Source organism: Pituophis catenifer, unplaced genomic scaffold, assembly GCF_029215685.1.
Source record: "Pituophis catenifer annectens isolate HBS135680 unplaced genomic scaffold, rPitCat1.0.hap2 SCAF_3, whole genome shotgun sequence".
NCBI lineage: Eukaryota > Metazoa > Chordata > Lepidosauria > Squamata > Colubridae > Pituophis > Pituophis catenifer.
The window spans coordinates 36938559-36955568 of NW_027256883.1; the positions used below are offsets into that span (position 1 = coordinate 36938559).

Sequence of the window (17010 nt, forward strand, 5' to 3'; positions counted from 1 at the left end):
AAGATTAGATTTACTTTTAACATCAAAATATGTTGCTAATGTTGTATTATAAATCATACTGGTTATATTAAAAGTATGGATTTCAGGAATGGCTCATTCTTGTTCTAGATGTGCAGTATAGTGAATTTTCCAAATATTTATCACTCCATCAAAGTCACAGATGGGCAACTGCAATCCATGCCCCAAGGAAGATCTACTTGTTCTTTTCCTGGCATGCTTCTGCTTGGGAATTAGAAAATATGTCAGAAAGAAAAAAGAGTGGGTGGCAAGCAGGGAACAGTGACATGTAACCCCTTTCTCCACTGAGATGCAAGATCTATACATTGCCCATACTGAGTGAGATTTTAGAGCATTATACTCACAAAACATTGGAGGATAATTACATGACCTGGGCCAGTTGGCTTATTTCGACTGACTTATTGAAATTCAAGTTGAGACCAAGAAAATACAGTTTAGTAGAAAAATGGGGATTTGAATCAACCTCCTTCCATCCCTCTGTAGTTAAAAGTATTACATAATCTACTTCTGGCTCTGTTTTTTGACTGAATCCAACTGTCATCTTAAACTATATACCTTTAATGTCCTTCTCTGTTTATAAATTGTAGTTAAATTAATGATTGTTCAGTTTTATTACTGATTTTTCTATGCTGTTCTACTCTAAAAGGGCAAGTGTTCATGGTAATTCCAGTGTGATCCCTTTGTTTAATTTATTTAATATGTTGTGTTCTAGCCATGCTTTTAGTGTGCTGTAAGCATGTTTGTTTGTTTGTTTGTTTGTTTGTTTATTGGATTTACATGACCAGTTACTCACTCTCAGTGATTCTGGCAGCCTACAAACAATAAAAAAATCCAATATAAAAAGAGATAAACAATAATCCACCATCCCCTTGGTGACAACAAACAATCAATGGTTCCCAGGCCGGTTGGCAAAAGCAGGTCTTTGGGGTCTTGTGAAATAGTGTCAGTGTCAAAAATATCATTTTTCTCAAGCCTCTGACAGTTATATCTCTATGAAACATTTTTGAGTCAGTTACAATAAAGCTTTATTTTATTATACACTCATTTTTCATCTTTTCAATCTACCTCTGTTTGCTGTCTTCCCTTTCAAAGTAGCAAACTGACAGTAGGATAAGTCAGCAAATTATGCAATCAGATAATAATGTGTTGTAAGAAAGAGAAAAAGATTCAAAGATAGGCATGGTACTAAAATAGATTGCTCAACTATCAGTGGCAGTATTTTATTAAAAGGAAAGGTATGAGTGAAGGTTGTGATTTGTTAAGTCTTTTGTTTCTGTGACTGAATTAAAACATTGTCCTTTTTCAGGTCAGTGATCCTGCGATGAGAGGAGGCAGTCTTTTTCCAAATCAACTACCTGGAATGGACATGATAAAGCAGGAGGGAGATGCATCACGGGTATGAAGTAATAAATATTCCAACTGTGAAATTAGCTCAATTAGAATGACTAATTTTAGTTGACCTTAGCTTCACTTAAGTTTGTTGAAGGTCTAAGGACCATAATTGGTAGCTATCCAAATGGTTAATAGCATGATTTTCTTTATGACCTGTCCCTGGAGTTAAGTCTCGTTATGCCTGTTCTAGATCTTTTTATGAAATTGCTACTACAAAGGGCTGGAAACTGCTGTCCATTTTCAATAGTCCTATTCGGAGTGAGCTAAAAGGTGCTCATGAACTGATACAGCCCTGAAATGTGAAGTTGTCCATTTCCTGTTTTAAATTAAGTTCAATTATTTCCTGGATGAAGGCTAACAGAGTTTCGTCAAGAGAACATGCTGGCCATAGCAAAAACTCTTTTCCAGCCCAAGAGGTGACTACATAATACGTAGTACATATGGACATCACCAGATAGTCAATACTGAAAAAAGATTGATTATGTACTTTGCAGCCAAAAATAGAGAAGCTCTATACAGTCAGTAAAAACTAACTGTGGCTCAGATCATGAGCTTCTTATTGCAACATTCAGGCTTAAATTGAAGAAAGTAGGGAAAACCACTAGACCATTCCAATATGACTTAAATAATATCCGTAATGAATACACAGTTGAAATGGTGAGTAGACTTAAGATCAGGTAGACAGAATGCCTGAAGAACTATACTTTTTGATTCTTGGTATTAGAGAAGAGATCAAATCAGTCAACCTTGACTGTTATCTGGAAAGACAGATATTGAAGCTGAAGTTCAAATACTTTGGCCACCAAATGAGAAGAGAAGGCTCATGGGAAAGACCCTGATGTTGGGAAAGGTTGAAGGCAAAAGGAGAAAGGGACAGCAGAGGGTGAGATGGTTAGATAGTGTCATTGATGCAATGAACATGAATTTGGGCAAACTCCTGGAGACAGTGGATATGATACATGCTCAAAAGTTTAACACGTATGTATGCTAAGGACTATTTGAAGGGCTGAACATCCTATTAAAAACCTTTCTGGTTCTTAAGATCTGCTGAAAAATTCTTCTATAACGATGCTGCTCTCCATCTTACGGAGTTCTCCTGCATGACCTCCACAGGCTATGAAATGCAGTTTCTTGTAGATTCAGTTTGCCCTCTATTCAGTATTAGATAATTTTTTATTTGGTTATTTATTTATTCATTTAATTTATATGGCCACCTCCTCACAGAGTGACTTTAGTAGCTAACAAGGTTAAAACAAATCACAATACAAAAGCATCATTTATTTAAAAAATTACATAACATTGTAATCAAACTTGGCACCCGTATATTCATGCTACATCAGTTAATGTCAACATGTCCCAGTGTCTAAGGCGAAAACCAGATCTTCTAGGCATTCCTAAAGGGTGGCAGGATTTCAGACAGCTGATTTTGGGGCATGGGATGCTTGTTCTGTAGGCAGGCAAACAAGAAGACACAAATTCTGGGTCCAATCAGATAATACATTTTTATTGATGGATTTTGGATAATACCAGGATCTTTGCAAAAAGGATAACATTGTTTTCATTAAGCATTTGTTTGTTGATTTTAGTATTAATTTTACGCTTCTAGGTTTTCATTCAGTCATGTATTCTATCATCGATCGATGGAGTTTGAAGATTGTTCCTTATTATATCTTACGTCAGCCTAAAAAGCTCTCGTTTTGTTCTAATTATTCGAAGTCAGCAAAAGATGAAAGTGTACGCTTAATTAATTGAATAATTATAAATGTTCTTGCTTTCTTTTACAGAAATATTGCTGACCCTGAAGATTGGCTCTGTCTTCAATTGATTGGGTTCCCCATTCTGAACTACTTGCTAGTTTGAAGAGCTGCCTGTGTTTGTCTGCTCCAACTTTTCTGCCAGCACGTCAACTGGAGAAATGAGAATTGAGTGCTGCAAACAGAAGAGCGTCATTCTTGAGTGACATAAAACCTTTCATGGTGGAAGAGCAGTCTCTTCTTTGACAGTCTGAAGCTAGCGTACAGACAATTGCTCAGCCTGTTCACTGCATTCACCTTAGTGCAACTTAGATCTCTCCTGCAAAGTAAATGTTGATAGCCAGTTTTCATAAAACGTGTCAGATTGAATGTATTTAAATGTATGTATTTAAGAAAAACCAACCATGATCTCATTCTGTTCTGTTTTAGATTTAGATTTTTATTTGGGCTTTTTTTGTTTTGTTTTCCTTAGCTACACGGTCAAGTGCAAAGGATTTTGTTTCATCTGGAAATCAATGGTTTGTATTAGGACACTCTGTGAAGTAGGGAAGAGACCAAATTATGAATTCCAGAGTGACAGATGATAAAATGCGGGGAATAGGTATCTAATCTAGTGGCTAGATATGCTATTCTACAAAATAAATTTACTTGGTTTTGAATAGATCTAAATCTATTTGAGTAATTTTAAATGTTTAAATGGGTAATAATATCTTCTGAGAGGGCTTTTAAAGCTTTTTTAATCACTTTGGGATAAAATCATGAGTCAGTCACATATTTAAGTTCACATATTGATTTCGGCTTCCTTAAAATTAACTAATCTTAGTATCCCTGTTCTCCTGCCTTCACTTGGACTTTCTGATAGGTTAGATAAAAATATAAGCCCCATCATAGTCTTAGATCTGTTACCTAAGTTCTAGGTTGCAGGTAAATTAGTTGCTGAATAATTTCATTTGAACAAAGGTGCATTTCTTGGTGATGGAAGTGGCAGGATTGAGGCACGATATCAGAGCCAAAGGCATCTGATTTAAACAATAAATTTTCTACTTTCCCATTTCCATATTTAGGGAAAACAATGACTTAAGCTATAGCAGATATCACTACAGAAGTAACCATCATGTGTTCAATTATTTTGAAGCAGTGTGGACTTTGAGGAAGTTTTGTAAGGTACATACAAAACAGTTTCTATGTAAACAAGCAATAATTTAAGTTGAAGATTTTAGTGTTTTAACTGTATAATTTTGTGAGGTATATACATGTTGTGGAGTTGATTTCCAAATGAGGTACTTCAGTATTAAATTAGATATCTTCATAACTGTGCGTGTCTCCTGGGGACAAAAATGTGTTTTGTAAAGGATTACAATGCCTTGATTAGACCTAATTTGTAAGCTTGAGACTTCTTTTTCTAAATGCAATTCTGCTCATAAGTCATTTATCTAACCTTATATGCAGCCAGTGTAGGAGCCAATTCTTGACTTTTTTTGTATGTTTATATTCTTTCGTAATAATCTTAGCAAAACTGTTGTTCAGCAGACCACTGCTGAAAGTTGTTATACTCTTACCGGCTGTGGTCTGAGTATTCTTTTAATATAACCTGACATCAGTTTTTGAGGACTTGAAATATCAGGAAACTGATTGTTTTCGACCTCCTGTTCTTCTGTTCCACTTAATCTATACTTTCATACCTGTAATTCAAATTTTAGATGTTACTTAAAATGCAATGCATTTTATATTTTCTCTGTCAATATTCATGTCCTTGGAAATAGAAAGCTTGTTATCTTGAAACCTGGTGTTTGCTTGCAATGAGAGTTTAAATATTCAAAGGAGTTGACTTTCATAGAGTACTGAAAAGAACATGTTATGGAATATATAGAATGCATTTCAAATTATCTGTTTCCTGTTGAGTGGCTTTCTTACCCCTTAGAGGGGAAAACTGTATATCTCACTAGTCACCAGACTCAAAAGTTACTTATTCAAACATCTGAGCCATCTGGTGGAAATAAAAAAATGTCAGCCCTGAGCTCTATATTATTGAGAGAATATGAATACCAATAATTATAAACACACACGCATTATCTGAAGATTAAAGGGATCAAACTATTCATTCTAAATTGGATGAGAAAAATAGTTTTGAAGCGGATTATTTTTCAATCATGCTTTAGTAGTAGGCAAATAAATTATTTTAAATAAGACCCAATTCAAAGTATATTAGCACCGACTAGTGATAATTTCAACTGAGTATAAAATGAAGTGTTTGTATTATCAGCAATGTCCAGGGAATCACTGATTTTTCCTTACTTTTTAAATTAATTAAAGGCAGTGGGTTTAAGCATTTTCTGAATATAACATTCACACTAGGTACAACAGTAATGATGCCAAGTCAGTTGTTTTAATTTTTTTATAAGCAGTATTTCTTATTCAGTAAATAAAATTGCTAAAGATAGTAATTGGATTTAGGTTGGAACTTCAGTGTTCTCTCATACAAAAGTGTGAAAAAGCAAGATGTATTAAGACAGAAAAATAGATAGATAATTCTACAGGGCAAAGAACCATTCATTCACGTCCAGGTAAGCTGATAATAAACATCTTGTTCAACATTTCACTAGTTATTTCAAATATTTCTCAAACTTAAAAGATTGCCCCTCTCCCAGTCTTTATATTGGTCTGTATTAACTAAAAGCAATGCTTTTTGCCATTTATACAAAGCATTTTTAATCTGTATTTTTAAAAAAACAGAGTTCATATGGGCTTAACACATGAAAAGATAGTTCAGCTCTACTTGCAAAACCCAAAGATACACAATCAGTTTTGAAATGCAATTTAAGCCATTAATTGTTGGTGTGACTTTAAAGTTTTCTAGTATTTGTATGGTAGTATTGCTGCCTAAGAGCAAAAGCATTCTCTGCACAAAACAAAATTACTGTAGTGGCTTTGGTTTTTAATTAGATTTTTTCTCCCTGGTGTTTCTTTGTAGACTAAAACAAAATCTTTTAAGTTTCTTACTACAGGTAAAGCTATGTGCAAGAACCTCAAAATGCTAAAATCTAGCATAATGCCTTAGATCTGTTTTTAAGTCTTGTATATTCCTACATAGCTGTCTGATGTATTATATTTGTATAGTGAATTGTGTACAATTTTGGAATAAGCGCATCATCACTTAGCTTTCAGTCGTTGAGTAGAGATGATGGACAGATTACTTCAAACATTGACTTTTTTCCTTTTGGTCATTCGTGAGTTTTATTTGTACAGTTCCTCATGAAGTTACATCTGAGATGTGTATGAGTGTGTGTATATGAAAAGATTATACAAGGGTAAAACTAAGCAATATATAAACTATGGTTCTTCAGGAGAAAGCTTACAGTGTTTTCAGGTTGTGATTTATTTTCAAGACTGAGTTAACTTTGAACATCACTTTGTTCACCTGCATTGATGTTTGTATTTCTAGTGTGAGCAGTTTATGCAAAGGTAGATATATTCAGAGAAATTTTAAATACATTTATGCAAGTTAATATTGCTTTGCTGATGCTATTTGCTTATTTGATGTTAAATAATGCTATTGTAAATAAAGAATTCAGTTATTGCATCATTTAATAAATTTTAATGCCTTCGGGTTTTACATGGTTTTAGATATAGCAATATTTCTTTTGTTGTGCCTTTTGTGTGTGTTGACAGCTGGTACCAGAATGGTTTAACAAATTTCTATTCATAAATAGTTGAGCGGGAACCATACTGAATCCTAATCACCACCTTTGTAGCCTCAACATCTTGGCTGTAAGCATCAACAACCAGTAATTGAATCTTGACATTGAATAGTAATGGAATGCTGTAATGTATGCCTTGGGAAGTCCTTGACTTAAAACAATTCATTTAGTGACAGTTCAAAGTTAAAATGACACTGAAAAATGTGATTTATGACCATTTTTCGCACTTATGACTACTGTAGCATCCCTATGGTCCTGTGATTTACATTCAGCTGCTTAACAATTGACTCATATTTATGACATTCACAGTGTCCTGGAATCATGTGATCCCCTTTTGTGACCAAAGTCAGTGAGGAAACCAGATTCACTTAACAACTGTGTTATTAATATAACAACTGCAGTGATTCACTTAACAAATGTGGCAAGAAAAATAGGGAAAAACTCCACAAATTTCTCAACAACATAAATTGTGGGCTCAATTGTATTCATAAGTTGAGGACTTACCTGTATAGGTGGCATTTTCATAATTAATAATATAGCCTACTAAAATAGCCTTCCCTTTCTTCCTAACCTCCTCCTGTCATCTTCCCTTTTAACTATTGTTTAATGCACACAAGAAAAACTTAAAAGGTGATCTGTCCATCAACTGGACAATCGCTAGATGTGTTCAGAATCTGTCATGAATGTTCTTGTTTGAATTTAATTGGCATTAAAAGGCACAGTGAATTGGCCACTTTCGTGGTTCCATGTATGCCTTGTCCCAAAGAACTGAATATCAATTATATTATTGAAAAGAGCTGAAGAAGCTTCTTGGATAAAAGCAAAATATTTTCAACCACAACCCAAAAAAAAAAAAAGTTCAGTTGCCTTTTGAAAAACACCTTTGAGACATTAGTTTTACTGTGAAATCAAATATAGAGTACTTCTTTACAACCAATAGGATATAGGCAAAGAATCAATAGAGTAGTTTGTGATCTCTAAATGCTCAGCAACAAATTTCTAAAGGTCTCTGAGCTGAGTAATTGAAAAACTGCAAGTAAACTCAAAGGTTTTTTTAAATGCAATGAGCATTTACTCCAATGTTCCTTACCTATAAAAATAGCTTAGGTCAAGAAGTACAATGAAAAATAATGGGACTAAAATGTTTTTTTTTTTAAATGACAACCAGCCTTAGAATTGACATTGAAAATGTCAAAGTGGGAGATAGGACCAACCATTAATAACAAAGGAATTAGCTGTTAAAACATACACTGCAGATTAGCACTCTATAGAGCTGCCAGCCATTAAGGCCTTTGAAAAAATATTTAGATGCTCTTCTTGTAAAATCAGAATAGTGCGAGCCATGATACTCCTTGTGATACTGAGGAAGTGAAAGTTGGACTCTGAAGAAGCAGGGTAGGAAAAGTACTGATACTTTTAAACTTTGGTTTTAGAGAAGACTCTTAAGAATACCATGGACTTCCAAGAAAACAAGTATCAAACAAATCAATGCAGAGTTTATTCAAATTAAACAAATCAGCAAACTATTCTCAGCCAACAAATCAACCACTTGAATCCCAAATAACCAGGATCGAATTACATAGCTCTCTGGAAAAGGCTATAATGCTAAGTATGGTGGAAGGAAAGAGAAGAAGGTGATCTGTGCAAAGGATGGAGTGACTATCTACAACAGCAATAGGTGAACTACTGGAACACCTAGAGGATTAGGTTGGGGACAGATAGTTATGGAAAAAATATATAATCAAGTTGACACCAACCTCATAGCACAGGGGTGTCAAACTTGCGGCATCATGTGATGTATCAAGACTTTTCCCCCCTTCGTTAACCGTGGCTATTGTGTGACGCATCCGGGCCGCGAGTTTGACAGCTCTATATGGAGGCTACTCACATCAACCTTCAGATATTAATTTCTCTCCCACTACAGTCTGAATCAGACTTAGCAATATAAAAAACAATACAATTAAAACATATTAAGATGCAAATCTTAACAGTTCCCAAATCATGCTAATAGGGAATAACTGATTCCTGCTTCTCCTTGGCTGTGTTTACATGATGCACTGAACCACAAATCAGGCAACACTGTTTAACCAAATTTGTATAAAACCAGACCATATAGTTACCATTAAATATGACATGAAGCAAATAATTAAATTAATTGTTGGTAAGCATACTGGGCAAATAACTCATAACCTGCTCAATTTATAGTGGTATCCAGGCAAGTAAGCATCTGAATGGTCATCCAGCTAGAAATTCACAGAGAGAATGATGCTCTTGGAACTTCAGGTTGGTTTTCTTTCCATAACTCCTGAGCATCAGAGACAAAGAGGCAATTATATTTTTGTTTAAATTATATATTAAAATAGTATGCTTTATGGACTAGAATCTAGATCATATGCTTTGCAGCATACCAAAAAAAAAAAAGGTTAAACTTTTTTAGTTAGACATAGAGTCAAAAATTAATCCATCTTGCTGAATGTTGACCTGGATCAGGCATTCCATCGCTAAGATTTGTTTATGATTCTGCCATCACCCTGGAAGATCAAAAATCTTAGGTAGGATTCATTTCCCCAACCCTTAAGATGGTGATGCTATACAGTAGTGATTTTTTTTTAAAAAAAGAACAGCCAATCTGGAGGGCCACTGCTTGGAGAAATCTGTACTAGATAGAATTAAAACCAGAATTTCATTAAAGCACTGTTATTAACAGATTAACATCTGCTGCTTGCAATTACTGCAAGTTCAAATCTCACCAGGCTGAAGGTTGACTCAGCCTTCCATCCTTTTAAAGGTAGGTGAAATGAGGACCCAGTTTGTGGGGGCAATAAGCTGACTTTGTATAAATATACAAAAGTATGAAGGCTATTGCTTAATGCATTGTAAGCCGCCCTGAGTCTCCAGAGAAGGGCGGCATATAAATTAAAGCAAAAAAAAAAAAAAAAGATGGGTTTCTCTGCTGATTTGTCCTAAGATAATAATGGATCATAAGACTAGGTGTTCCACCAGATATCAAAACTGAACCCCCTGGGATCCTTGATTAAGGGAACAAGTTGGTAAACAGGACAATGTACCTGGAGTTTGACAAGTTCTTTCAGAAGAGCTAACAAAAGTCAACTGAATTTCTAAAAATACAGGAACATACTTTAGGAGCTTCATATTTCATACCATCAAGCAGTTATACCCAGAGCAACATAAAACTGCTTGTATGAAAAGGTTGTGATCATTTGGCTGTGCTTGCCTGCAACTCCAGGTCCAGACCACTTGGAGATGCCATCACCTCATCACCATCATTTAGATCAAATAACGCCAACAAAAATGCAAACTATGATTTGCACAAGAAGAAAAACGGCCAAGATTCACATTGAGCAACTTATTTTCCAAGATTAAAATACTCTCTTGCTCATTTGAACTGTTTCAGTTGGTTTTGTAATTTGCTTGGTACACCTGAATTTGTCAACTAACAAAATGAGGCAGTTTCTTGTGATTATGAGGTCCCATATCCTCCCCAAGTCCTCTTTCCCCCTATGAATACCAACTGTTACACAACCATTAATAGTTAAGGCAAAGTTTCTCAACCTTGGCAACTTTAAGATATGTGGACTTCAACTCCCAGAATCTCTGGGTCCTCACATCTTAAAAGTTGCCAAGGTGAGAAATACTGAGCAAGATACAAGACTAAAAAACAGTTAGACTGGCCTATCCCACAAAAATTTGCTGTGAAGAGAAGAATGGGAGAGTTCATGGAATTTGAGCTTCTCTGAGAAGAGGTGAAATAACAATGTAAATAAGAAATGAGACCACCACCACCTGTTTAAGCTACAAATTGCTGTCATCTGGGCAGTAAAAAAATTCAGCTCTGAATGCAGTTTCAGCAGGCAGTGTTTTGCGAAGCATTTACACATTGTATGATACTTTAAGTCATAGTTTATAGGGAAAGGAACAGGTTCTTTTTCACAGTAAGACATAAAGCATAATCTGTGAAACCTAGTGACTAGGTTTGTAACAATCCCCTCATGATTCATCTACAAAGCAAAGCTATATAAAAAAAGGAGCTAAGCCTGCCTTCTCCTTCAAATATGTCAGGACTACAACTCCCAGAATTCCAAATACTGGCTAAGAGGCAAGGCATTAAGGATCCCAACACAGTGCAAAAATCACTTTGGTGGAGACCTATTTAAGCATGGCTTATTGTAAAACAAGTATACACTGGGGAGATTTGGGTATTAGTGGTTGTGTTACCACCTCTAAAAGCTTGAAATCCAGTTTGATTCTATATGAAGGTCTAGCTACATCAGTGCAGTTGCCTAATTTTATTTAAGCAAGCTGCTGAGTAAGGCTGAGTTCAATAAAATCATTAAGGAAAAATGATGTAATTTAATCAGATGTTAAACTTGTTACAGTAAGGGAAGCTTAATAATATGATACTTTGTGATCCCCAAAAGGACTTTCCATAAAGACTCTAATAAAGTTGTTTTTAAAAGCTCCCTTTTTAAAAATAATCTCTGGTGCCTATATTCAGAGTGCCAAAGTCAAACGGACAGTATCTGACTACAGACAAAATACATTTGATTGCAACAGAGCCTTTTACTTGAGTGCAAGGTATATTTTACACACGAGTTACTTATATTAGCAACAGAGCCAGTTTAGTGCAGCAAGTAAGGTGCTAAAGTAGAGATAGCCGTCCCTTGGGCAGGCAAGCTGCACAGAGAACTTGGGGGCCCTCTCATCCCAACCCACCCTTGCAGGGCTGTTGTTGAGGGGAAAAGATGAGATGAGAGCTGCTATAGGCACCCTATCTGAAAGTTGTACAAAATAAAGGGAGGTTATAAATCAACTCATAAACAAAGAAGTTCCCAAAATGTGCCTTCTGCAAGCAAGGAGCTATCATCGTTCAATTCTCTACAGATCCCCCCCCCCACACCCCCAGGATGACCAGACTTTAGTAAGATGTCAGATGCACGGAAGATTGAAGCATCGGAGGAACTTCAAAGCCATTTATTCGCCCTTTCCGAACCTGCCCCACCCACTCCGGAGGTTTTGCATAACAGTTCCCCAATTTCCTAGAAATTAAGGAAGACCCTTCCGACCGTAAGGGTAGGAAGTTAATTTTCGGAGGCTCCGGGCAGCAACCTCGGGATTTCCCCATGTCAAAAGAACTCTCTGGCTTCCAGCCGCTTCTAGAGTGGATCCAAAATCGGTCTTTTTTTTTTTTCTCCGGAGGGGAGCGAAAACCCAGCTATTAACTCCCGATGCTCGCACTCCTCCTAAACAGGCGTTTCCGTTGCACTCTCTTCTAAATCAACCAAATTCAAAGAAATGGAGCCAGTCAGGGATTCTCACAACTCGGCTACGCGGGCGGTTCGGTTTAGACGAGTGCGGCTTTCACTCAGCGGACTCAAAATGTAGTTTCTTTGGGACATAATATTGCTGTGCCACCATTAGTCAGGTTGTACTGCTTAAAGGTTCTGTGAACCTAGCCATTTGTGACCTACTTACAAACCGTAGTTCAGGCACACTAACCAAGCTTCTTATGTCCTGGATATTTGGCTAGCTTCTCCAAGGTTTTTCAGATATTCTCTATCGAGTTGGTTCACATTACCAGCCAAAATATAAATTACTTGTTTTTTAGTTTAATGTTTTATGAACTAAATCAATTGGGTTTATTCCATAAAAGTGGTGGCTTAAAGTATTGTGTGAACTGATGTAACTAGCAATATAGGTATTGGAGGAGGACCACACTGATTGTGTTAAATCACTGGCGACACCTGGCAACCAGATTTTCTCTCCCACAATCTGCCCTTAACCTGGTATTTAAGGTCTTGAGCCAGATTTAACTGGCCTCCCCTCACAGCTGCTGGGAGAAACGGATCAGCCCCTTATTCCCAGTCCCACAGAGGGCTGTGGGGGAGAGGGGAATCTGGAGAAGGGAGGGTTATGCAAGTTGAGTTGGAAGAAGAGGAAGAAAGAGGAAGCATAATTTGAATACCTCAAAAGATAGCTAACCTTCTCAAGTGACCTATTGAGTTTTGAAGTTCCAGGTATTCTGGAAACAGTTTAACATGTCTACTGTAGATACATTTTTTAAAATGTAGCTATTCTGTTAGTTGCCCTGTATACTTTTAATGCATTAATGTAACATTAATTCCTTAATGTTAAATTCCTCTTGACAGCATGCCTTGTGTATAATGCCCGAATGTAACCTGAATGTCTTTTTAAAAATGTCTCTCTTTGAGACAAGTTAGTATGATGAACCAAAATCAGTTCAGTGGAGTCTGCATTTGAATATATAAACATATATGCATAGTACCTATGGAAAACTTTGTAATGTAGTTTTGAAGTATATTTTGTTGTATTTCTTGTATTTGTAAAAGCAACACAATCTGATATACACAATCTATATACTGAGTGAGAGTAAATAATGTAAGAATTACTTTGGTGGAAAAAAAATATGCCCTTAATTTTAAAATGCTATTCTAATATACAAACTTTGCCGGGAATATATCCAATGGAACTGAATAGGATTTTTCTTCTGAACCTTTCTGCATAAGGCTGTTAACGAATAGAATTAAACGGTCCGAAGGTAATTCTTACAACTTCCCAGTTAATGAAAGAAGACAGAAGCACCGTCTTTTATTTCTCCCCTGCCTTCACACATTTTTTCATCTTTTCACCACCCGGTAGTCCTTAAATAGTCCTAGATCAAGGTTTGATTGGTCTCTAACCCGAACTCTTGAGGGAAGCTCAGATTTAATATTTCATCGACACTCCGCCCGTCCCCAGCGCCAATGGGGCTATCGTATCTTCAGCCCGGTTTCTCCCGGGGGATTGTCTTCTCGGTGGACAGAACTCCTTTCTGCCGATTCTTATTACTCGGCTGTGGGAATCAGAAACACGAGCGTTCTCTCCCCCACTACCCCCTTTCGCGAGCAACACTATTAAATCAAAAGAAAGCTGATCCAGTTGCCTTTAGAGAACCATTTGATTTAGACACGTCATCGTGGGTTTTTCTCCCTTTTTCTGATTCGTCAACGGAGGGTCAACGTTAGAGGAAATTTCTGTTCGGAGGGGGAAAGAATGCGATTTTTTCTGGCCGGCTCATTTTCAGTTAGAGACAGGAGAGAAAGGCGGTTGACGTTAAGTCAACGCTTCTGCAGGACTATGTTTCGCATCGAGGCAGAAAATGGACGGTTTCATTTTGATACCGCCAATTGTGTGAACTCCCGCGTGGCTCGCGGACCAACCTGGTTTATGTTTTGGGTACGAGGCATTGGGGGCTTAGCCAACTATGGTTTGGGAAATGGTAACAAGCATTAAACGAACCCGAAACTTCGGAAATGCACAGCCTTTCTCTTCTGGATGGATTCATTCTTTTCGTTAAGGTTCACTTGATATCGATTGGAGGCGTTTCGGGGAGTGAGGCTGTGGATACCGTTCCTTCCTCCCTCCCCACCCTTTTTTCATGGCCAACGTTTATTCAAGCGTTTTACACATTCCAAGCACGAAGGAGGATCTCGGGAGGAACTGGTTTTGTAATCAAAAGAGGTATACAAATACAACGTTAATACAAATTTTCCACACCGCTAGGCAAGTTTTTTTTTTTTTTTTAAAGTAGTGAACAAATGGTTAAAATGAACAATCACAGTCCTGCTTTCCTAAGGAAGCGCCAAGACAAATCCCTGGAATCCTTGGGACACAACTCGGAGCGATCCATTTCGACAGAAGCACTTTTGGATATTTTCGAAATTAATCCCCCTTCTCTGATTTCCGACTAACTCGTCAAATGCTCTCGGCCGGAGGGGCCTTTCTACGAAACGATTCGAAGGCCGGGAAAGGGGAGAGAGGGAAACCGCGTGTCCCACCGCGTTGCGAAGGCGGCCACTTTTCTCCCACAATAGAAAACCCCCAAAGTGGAAACCTGGTCCTCTGATTTTGTTTCAGGGGAGCCCCTAGCGCATCCTCTCAATGCAAGGGAAACCCGAAGGAAAACGGGAGCGACTCCCAGCGCTCTCCCCTTCTAGTTCGGCCCATTCGTTTAGCCCTTGCCGATAAATCCCGATGCAAGGCCAAGAGCTGGCAGCCGGCTTGCTTGTCTCCTCCCGCTCTCTTTTTAGGGCCCCTTGACCGGAAAATCGGACGAGTTTATTTGCGCTGCAGAACTTCCGACGAACACCGGGTGACTACGAAGACTGGCCGGAAGGCGTCTCTTTGCTGCCACCAGACGGTCGTCCGGAGTTCACGTAGCAGAAAGTGGCTTCCGGGGCTTTCCAAGCTTCTGCAAGGGAAGGCTCAGCCGGAAGCTATAAGGCCGACTCGGCTTAGTGGGTTTAGCCTCTCCGAAACTGCGAAGCTTGGGCGCAGCGGGAGGTTCAGGAAGGAGGAGCAGGTAGCTGGCTTTCTCGGGACTGAGAAATTAAGTAGCATCACACCTGGTGTGACACCTATCTTGGCTGGGACCCCACCGCTTGTAAGCTCCCCGTGGGATAATCGTCCAGGAACTAGAATCGCTGCAGAACGACTTTTAATTCGGGCTCTGCCCCAGGGAGGAGACTTAACTTTATACAAGGAATTGCTGCACCATTCCTCACCTTTGTCTCCTACAGCAATATTCGAGTTCACGGGTATCCGCACGATGTGGTCGAAAAACGTAAGATGGCGGCTCACGAAGTTGACTCCTCCCTTATTTTTGTGCCGCCATCTTGACTTTTTTGACCACCCTGTGGGTTTCTGCACTTTGAGGGCGTCGTAATTTCCCATAACTGTCCCCGACCGGGTGGGGCTCCCACATTCCGAGTGGGCGGGAAGCCCATCGAGTAAACCGGGCATTGTTTCCAGACCAGGTTGCGTTTGACGTCGAGTCGGTCAGACTTTGGGTTAACCAGTGCCTGAAGGAAGCCGCGCACTAAGTAGGGTCAGTACACATTTTGAGTGCGCGGTTTTGTGCAAACACAGCTTGGATGTTTAGGGTCTGTTCTGTGCTTCTAGCACTTTCACCCTCCTGACTCCTTCGCTTTCACCAGACTGAGTCCGTTTATGGTTCACGGTGACCTAAGAGTCTACATTATTTGTGGAAACCATGATTTACCTCGATAAGCCTGTCGGATAAAAGCAGGAGGAGCCGAGCTGGGCGACACGTGCCCTCCGCCAGCAGCAGGTAGCTGCGGGAAACGGTGCCCTGGGACCGCAGGCCCAAGAGAAGGGCAGGAGCGATAGGTGGGCCTGCGCAGAGATCGCGGTTCCCCCTCGGCTGCAGCCGCTGATTATGCCGAGAGGCCGGCGAAAGAAGCACCGCGCTCCCGGTAGCAAGACGAGGGAGTCGTCGAGGTGAGCCGCTGCCCTTCCTTGGGAAGGCAGCCTTCGAAGCCACGCCGTCACCTTCCAGAAGACGAGAAGCATCGGCCAAAGAAACTCTGGTCCCGCCCTGTCTATCGGCCACCGGGCTTGGCGGACCACGCCCGCTGGATGAATCAAGCGGCTTAGAGTGGCCCAAGAAATCGCTCCGGTCCCCCGCTCTCCTCCCTCGAGCGCTGCCAAAGAGCCACCCGCGTCTGAACAGGCGGTGGATTACAGGCTCAACTCTGCACGCGGAGGCGCTGCGTCTCCCCCGAGCCTCCGCCTTTTGCTTTGGGTCTGCCCGTTACGGGAGGGGTTTGAGGGATCCCCGAAGAAACACGGGCTGCCTTTTAAGGACGGCGATCCCCAAACAAGAGACCGCAGTTCCCCAGCCAGCAAAATATGTCCTCTAGGACCCGCGTAGGCAAAGCAGCTCTCCTGCAACTGAGCAGAAGGAAAAACGTGGTTTATTGTAGCGGGAAACTACGTTAGGCCTCTCGTTTTCTGAATTAGGCGCTTTCTGTGTTTCGTATGGAAGGCGACCTGTTCTCTGCCCCACTTTCTGCAGCTCTCGTCCACCAAGGTTTGCCGGCACGATTGTCACCGCGGCCGCCTTCCCTCGGGAGAGGCTTCTTGTAGCAGCTGAGAGAAGACGTGCGAACGTGTGTTCTGCACTGCAGAAAAGCCGGTGAAATAAATAAAGCTTCTAATGGTCCTTAAGGCACGGTCCTCTGCCTGCAATTCTCATTCAGTAACAACGCACCTTACTTTCGAGGAGGCAGGAATTGGATTGCATTGGAAGGTCCCAAAATCGTTTCCGG

The 17010-nt window shown here is 39.5% G+C and overlaps 1 protein-coding gene across 5 annotated transcripts in view; it reads left to right on the forward strand.

Annotated features, from left to right (window-relative positions):
- NCOA2 (nuclear receptor coactivator 2) overlaps positions 1-6756 on the forward strand; it is a 135596-nt gene extending 128840 nt beyond the window's left edge. For all 5 annotated transcript variants that reach the window (XM_070940496.1, XM_070940499.1, XM_070940500.1 and 2 more), the window contains exons 22-23: positions 1325-1414; positions 3195-6756. In XM_070940496.1, the coding sequence (XP_070796597.1) occupies positions 1325-1414; positions 3195-3206 (102 nt within the window). In that variant the 3' untranslated portion in view covers positions 3207-6756. The remainder of the gene's footprint in view (positions 1-1324; positions 1415-3194) is intronic.
- Positions 6757-17010: the final 10254 nt, after the last annotated feature.